Source organism: Ciona intestinalis, unplaced genomic scaffold (assembly GCF_000224145.3).
Source record: "Ciona intestinalis unplaced genomic scaffold, KH HT000336.1, whole genome shotgun sequence".
In the NCBI taxonomy this organism is placed as follows: domain Eukaryota; kingdom Metazoa; phylum Chordata; class Ascidiacea; order Phlebobranchia; family Cionidae; genus Ciona; species Ciona intestinalis.
In genome coordinates this window covers 1-7,212 of record NW_004190657.1, presented here as the reverse complement: position 1 = coordinate 7,212, position 7,212 = coordinate 1, and the positions used below count along the sequence as shown (strand labels likewise).

At 39.8% G+C, this 7,212-nt stretch overlaps 1 protein-coding gene across 1 annotated transcript; it reads left to right on the top strand.

Annotated features, from left to right (window-relative positions):
* The first annotated feature begins 409 nt into the window (after positions 1-409).
* On the top strand, positions 410-3,652 carry LOC100177200 (uncharacterized protein F54H12.2-like). Its single transcript, XM_002123048.4, has one exon. It carries the CDS (start codon positions 1,230-1,232, stop codon positions 2,607-2,609), a length of 1,380 nt encoding a protein of 459 aa, XP_002123084.2. The 5' UTR covers positions 410-1,229; the 3' UTR covers positions 2,610-3,652.
* The last annotated feature ends 3,560 nt before the right edge of the window (positions 3,653-7,212 follow it).

Sequence of the window (7,212 nt, the reverse complement as noted above, 5' to 3'; positions counted from 1 at the left end):
CGGACTGCTCAGCTCTTCACTTGGTTATCTTCTGCCAAATCCAACGTTAAAGAAGCTATGACCCAAGATTTTTATATCACTCTACCAAGCAACGCAAGTTTAAATTACTTTCCAAACAACACTTTAACAAATTACGTTACAAGATTATCAAAATCCATTAACCTTGAAGGTACGTGGGTGGTTGGACTTTCTGAAGTCACATTTCCGTTTTCCTGGTACAATGTTTCTAAAAAAGCATCACGTGGTTTGAAGGTCAAGCAGCGTGTTGGTGGTATAACAGGTATTGATATTTCTCCTGGATATTACGAATCACCTCGATTATTAATTAATAACATCGCTAGTACACTGAGGGGAGTGAATTTCACCGATTATATCCAAATAAGTTACATACCTATAACCGGTAAAGCCTCTGTTGCTGTTGCTAAAGGTTGGTATTTCGAAGTCACCGAGCCATTAAAGCAGATGCTTGGTTTTCGAAAAAAACGACTAGGATATGGTTATCACGAGTCCGATAAAGTATGCGATGTTAATCTTGATTTGTCCACATTGTATATTTATAGCGATATAGTAGAAGGCCGTGCAGTTGGTGATACGTTAGCCCCGTTACTCGGTATTGTATCAGTCAAAGGTAAATACGGTAAAGCGATATACCAACGTTTCGATAAACCCAGTTATCACCCAATTCAAAATAAAAACTTTCATACAATAGAAATTGATTTAAGGGACAGCACAGGCGATCCTATCTTATTCGAACGTGGTCGCGTCTGCGTGACATTGCATTTTAAACGTGTTAATAAAATTTAAGAGATGCACCAACATCGTCGAGTTTATTGTTGTGATGATACGAAAGATTTATATGTTAGTCACTATCTCAACCAACAGGTTGGTGATGGGCTACCGGTGTTTGCAGGGGCTGATGTTCAGCGAGGCCACGGTCTAGGAAATATTTTGTCAGGTATAGGGAAAGCGGTTTTACCATTACTGAAAACAGGAGCTAAGGCAGTTGGTAAACAACTTCTAAAATCAGGTGTGGGTTTTGCGAGTGATTTAGTCGGTGGCACCTCAGCTAAACAAGCTGCAATCAATCGAGGCCGCGAGTTGGGTAGAAACGTCTTGCATATGACAAGTAACGCAATAAACACATCCGGCTCGACGGGTATAAAACGTAACCGCGCATCCAAAATTAAATCAAACAAACGACGACGTAAATCCAAAGACATCTTTTTATAATGTTTGTACACAAGAACTCGTGTGAATGTCTCAAGAGCGAACTAGACCTTTTCTCTGCGCCCATGACGCAGACGTCCGTACAGGATGGAATGTGGGTTGTAAACGGCGTACAAAACGGTTTATCTGATTCGGGGACAGTAGAGTTTTTAATTAGTGGAACAAAAGAGCATTACATTGATTTAGCCAACTCTTACCTACATATCGAAGTAAAAATCGTTAATGCCGACGGTACAAATTTAGCCAACGACGCAACAGTTGTGCCAACGAATAATTTTTTCCACTCCTTATGGTCCCAAGTTATGATGTCGCTAAACAACCGCGACGTAACCAGCAGTAGTTCAACATATCCTTATCGAAGTTATATAGAAAATTTACTCACATTTGGGCCCGACGCAAAGGCGACCCACCTTACTGGATCCCTGTTTTACAAAGATACACCACAACATATGGACGCAATAGATGACACAAACACAGGGGCTACTCTGAGAAAGGCGTTTTGTGCTGGTAGTCGTGTTATCGATATGCAGGGAAAATTACATCTCGATTTAATGTTTCAACAAAGATACCTTTTGAATGAGGTGGATGTAAAACTAAAGTTGACAAGAAGTAAAGACACTTTTGCAACTATCCGGCCTGCTGGATTTAAAGTGAAAATCACACAAGCGTCTTTGCACGTACGAAAGCTAAAAATAAGTTCTAGCGTTCAACTAGGACACATAACCGCCTTGGACAGGGGGCTTTGTAAATATCCAATCACCAGAGTGGAGATGAAAACCATTACTATTCCTGGTGGTAATCAATCCATTTCTCACGAAAATCTGTTTCTTGGTCAGCTACCTAAACGTGTTATAATCGGGTTCGTGGACAACGACGCTTTTAACGGGATTCACAATAAAAATCCTTTCAATTTCAAGCATTATAACCTAACTAGTCTCGCCTTACATTCTAATGGACGTCAAATTCCTTCTAAAGAACTGACTCCCAACTTTACAGACGGCTTGTACATTCGTAGCTATATGACTCTGTTCACGGGGTTGGGAAAGTTTTACGCGGACGAAGGGAACGGCATATCACGCAGTGACTATCCTCACGGCTACACTTTATTCGCATTTAACCTAACACCAGATTTAGCCGACGGCACACATTTTGATTTGATAAAGTCAGGTGATTTAAGTTTGGAAGCTAAATTCGGAAACGCTTTAACAAACTCTGTAAATATAATCATCTACGCCGAGTTTCAAAACCTGATTCAGATTGATAGAGAACGTAACCGCAATATAAACCAAACCGGATATTTCACCACATACTCGCAATCCGATACTCCGGAAATCAGTTCGCCTATAAGACCCGGTTTCTTTTCAATCGATTCACAGAAATGAAAACATCAAAGATGGTAGAAAAAATTGATAACGACACAGTAGATATGCTTAGTGGCTGGGAAGATGCTGGTTGCCCGACTTATCCGTTTGCATCGTGTTATGAAGAATTATTGGCGGCCGAGGAAAAAATTCAAGAAACAGCAGAGTTAAAAACTCCCAAAATCACGAAACGCACAACAAGAAGGAGCAAGAAAATGTCAAAGACTCCTGAGGATACAACTATGCGAGAAGAATTTTTCAGAATTCGCAATGAATCAGCTAGCAACGACGAAATTCCCAAAGACGTTCGAGTTCGCCGTGTCACACTAACTGCGAGAGATCCACGAGGTGTATTTAACCCAAATCAACTTCGTGAAGTGGCGCAGGTATTATTTCCCAACAATACGCTGCTGGTGTTCTATCCTACTTGTGGAGAACTTGGTCATATTCAACTCATTTACTGGGCAGAGACGGAGTGTGATGAAGACTGCCGCCTTCGACAACGCGTGGATAAAGCAAAACGTGAAGCCATGAAAGACCACATTAAACTAAAGGTTTACATTGATCTCATGTACTCTGAGAAACATCATCTCGATAGTCTAGTTCGAGAAAAATATGTGCTGGAAATTGTTAACCCTGATGCGATTTGCAACGATACTACATCTATAATTGTACAGCAAAAATCAATGGTGGATTACTGGAACAAACGCAATATTCCAAAATAATTTGTGTACTGCTCGCAAATATTGTACATAAAATTGTGTGTTATATCGAGAAAATAAACGTATGTGGTTATTACTGTGTATTGTACGTTATTTATAAATGTAAAGGTAAATCTCTCAAACGGTTCCAAAAACTTTTCACCTCCAACAAAAATTTAAATGATAGCAAAATTATAACTATTTTTAATAGTTAAAAGTCATAAGTATACTTTGTCATGATCTCGCACGCCCACATACGACTTATACAATCCAAAAATCTCGCACGCCCACGTACGACTTATACAATCCAAAAATCTCGCACGCCCACGTCCGAGAGAAAAATTATAATCTAAAATTCTTAAACGAGAAAAATAAAAAGAGAGAAAAAAATAAAAAGAGAGAAAAAAGAAAAAGAGAGAAAAAATAAAAAGAGAGAAAAAAGAAAAATCGATCCAACGAAAATAGGCCCAACGAAAATAGGCCCAACGAAAAATAGACCCAACGAAAAATAGGCCCAACGGAAAATAGGCCCAACGAAAAAGAGGCCCCAAATACCACATCCTTACTACTCTCGACGCGTCGGCCTTTCATAAACTCATCTGCACATTTAACCGGCTCCTTAAAATCTAAATCCCTGCGTGCAAAAGTAAGTTAGAGCCTAACATCCTGTGGTAGGCACCTTAAAAGTCTGTTTATCATCAATTTTCGAGTGTGAACAGGGCCAAGAAACAACTGCATTTTATGGACAAAACGACTGGGAGAATCATTACCCATATCTATAATCTCAAACATCGAGTTTAGGTTAACGTCTTCACAACGACCAAACTCGTACAACAAAGTCTCTTTTAGCAAGCTGTAAGGCTAGTCTGTGTCGGCAGATAAAGCATATCCGACAAGAGCGAATTCCGACTCATTCAGGGCATCAATGACCAAATAGAACTTATCGATTTCGTTAATTACATTTGTCCGTTCAAACCAATTTTCAGTACACTTAAACCAAAACTCTGCCGCTTCCGGCCAAAATTTTCGAAGTGGTTTTGATTTATTTACAGTACTAGAAAATTCGGGAACGCTAAAAGTCGGATTGACGGCGGGAATTAAGGTTGAATTAACTGCGGGGGCGGAAGGCACCGTAGGTAAAACGACAGGTGAAAACGGGGTGCTGGCGCGTAGGACTGGTGTCGCGTCATCGTTAAGAAACGTCATAGTCAATGGGTGTGTTCACAGTATCATGCAACACAGAAGAAGCGCCACTAACCTGAACCCATCCGACTTGTGGTGCTATGTTCGTGGACGTGGCGAATGCTGGAGTTCCGAGCATATTTGTAATGTTGTTTGAAGCCGCTGTAGTTCACGGCGTCTGCACGGTGGTGAATGGTATGGAATGCCCGTAAAATGCCATGTTTTCGATTCCGCCCGACAGAAATAATGCCCGCTGTGGTCTCAGACGTTTCCAGTCGAATAATTTGAGGCCTGATCCTTATCTGGGAATAATGCAGTATAGTTAACTAAGAAAAAGGGAAGGTGTTAGACGTAACAGCAACAGAACATAAAAGAATCGGGTAAATAAGACATTAACAAAATAATAATAACAAAGACGTAACTCTTTAATCGTTGCTCCCTCGGCGAAAATTCAGACTTGTAACAAGTGAGAAACTCCCAGATACCGTTGACGGCAACGGCGGTATACCAGATAACAGAAGTAATTCCAGAGGACCGAGTATGTTCGGCTTTGGCAATACCGGAAGAAACGTGTTCAAATCACGTCGCGGTCACCATTTATAGCCCCACTACCTCAAATTGCTTCCTTATGACCTCTGATTTCTTGCGGATCCGACTAGTGGTGGGCTGTAGCGGTTAGCTATATCGTAGCTGCTATTTCCGTTTTGAATGTCCTTCGTATCTCTCTCCTCCTAATGCAACAATTTTTCACCATCCTTGATTTTCATTGGAAGCTTAAACCCTTTTGAATATATGTATTTTGGTATAATCATTAAATCGAATTGAATGGCTTTAGAATATCATGCAGGCGATTATATACAAAAAAAGGGTAAAAGGCGTTGCGAATAAGAGATTGTGACGTCATGCAGAACCAATCTAGTCTTGCGTTAACGTCCATTGCAGAATGTGGACTTTGCCCCCAGGAATGTATTTGTTCCAGGTCAAACGGGTTCATGGCTCTGGACCCGTAATGTTCGGCCCTGCCCGTTCCATGAATATAGGTCGGATTGCTACAAATCAATAAAATATTAAAATATGTACAGAACTGAGTGACATGCAGATTGAAGTGTGCTATATAATAATGATAGTAATGTGAGCTATACACAAAGCAGTAGCTTGAAAGACAGAGTTCTATTAGGGCCGGCACAAAGATAATTCGAAAATTAAACAAACAAAACACACAAGTGTGCCAACGGATTGCCAAGTAATAGTACTTATTTCGGTGTTGAACACTGAAATAATGTGCATCAAATTATGGTGAAAGTGAATATACATGCTGCAATAAAGTAAAAGTCGGACCATGCAAAGTGTACAAAAGTAAATTTGAGAGTTATGGTGTTTCACAGTGGTCAATTTAAAATAAATCAAAGTATAAAGTGCAACAATAGAAAATTAGTTCTAAATTTTAAATATTTATAAGAGAAAAATTTAGGAAATGTATTAACTGAGAATTCTCACTCTAACGTACAAATGTAACAGTTATAAACTACCTACAGCTCTGCTTCATTCCATCCCCCATAAACCATCACCTAGTACACGAATAACCATAAGTCAAGCCAAATTCTCCATCCCCTTTTGCGCCAAGACTACCTCCCAACAATCCATTAGATATATTGGTCCTAAACTCTGGTCTTCATTACCAATAGAGATCCGCAATATGACCACCTTAAAAAAACTTTTCTGTGCGGTCAAACACCATGTCTGCAAAACTCCCGACGACCACTAAATTAAAGACAGACTAAAACACTCACTATATTGAAAAAACACACCCCCTAAACACACCTCCATTCTTTCTTTCCAACGCAACACACTCTCCCTTCCTTTTCTATGTCTAACCTCACACTATTGTTCTTTAAATTTTTCTCTTATAAATATTTAAAATGTCATTTAGCACTAATTTTCTATTGTTGCACTTTATACTTTGATTTATTTTAAATTGACCACTGTGAAACACCATAACTCTCAAATTTACTTTTGTACACTTTGCATGGTCCGACTTTTACTTTATTGCAGCATGTATATTCACTTTCACCATAATTTGATGCACATTATTTCAGTGTTCAACACCGAAATAAGTACTATTACTTGGCAAGCCGTTGGCACACTTGTGTGTTTTGTTTGTTTAATTTTCGAATTATCTTTGTGCCGGCCCTAATAGAACTCTGTCTTTCAAGCTACTGCTTTGTGTATAGCTCACATTACTATCATTATTGTTTTTGCGGATGAAGTTTCGAATCTCCGGATCCTGTTGCTCACGCCGCCACTGACATCCCCATTTAAAATGGACATTATACCCTTCAGTCTCCAAACGCTTCAACCGTTGCAGTGTTTCTTTATTGAGCTGTTCCACCGACTTTTCCATACGCTGATGGCGTTCCAACAGATTTCCACTACCATCCTTGTTTGTATCGCACATCGTACAACCATGCCACACGCAACCCAGGTATTCGAAAACTGAGTTTGTTGACGCGCAATACCCATCTACATGATTTCGCATACTTCCAATAATTTGCTCACCTCCATTGTTTTTATGCAAGATTTTAACTCCTTCCTTTTTGGCCATCCAATCCAACCACGTGCATGCTTCTCTTCCTTTTTGATTTGGCAGGATCGGTTTAAAATCCGGAGCTTGGTAACCGGGTAAGAAACCTGTAGGCGTGCATTCTTGCTGATGCCCGAAGATACAACCGTTGCAGTCAAAA

What these genes read in the sequence shown, in the direction of transcription:
- LOC100177200 (XM_002123048.4), top strand. Translation starts at nt 1,230, where the DNA reads ATGTTTGTACACAAGAACTCGTGTGAATGTCTCAAGAGCGAACTAGAC.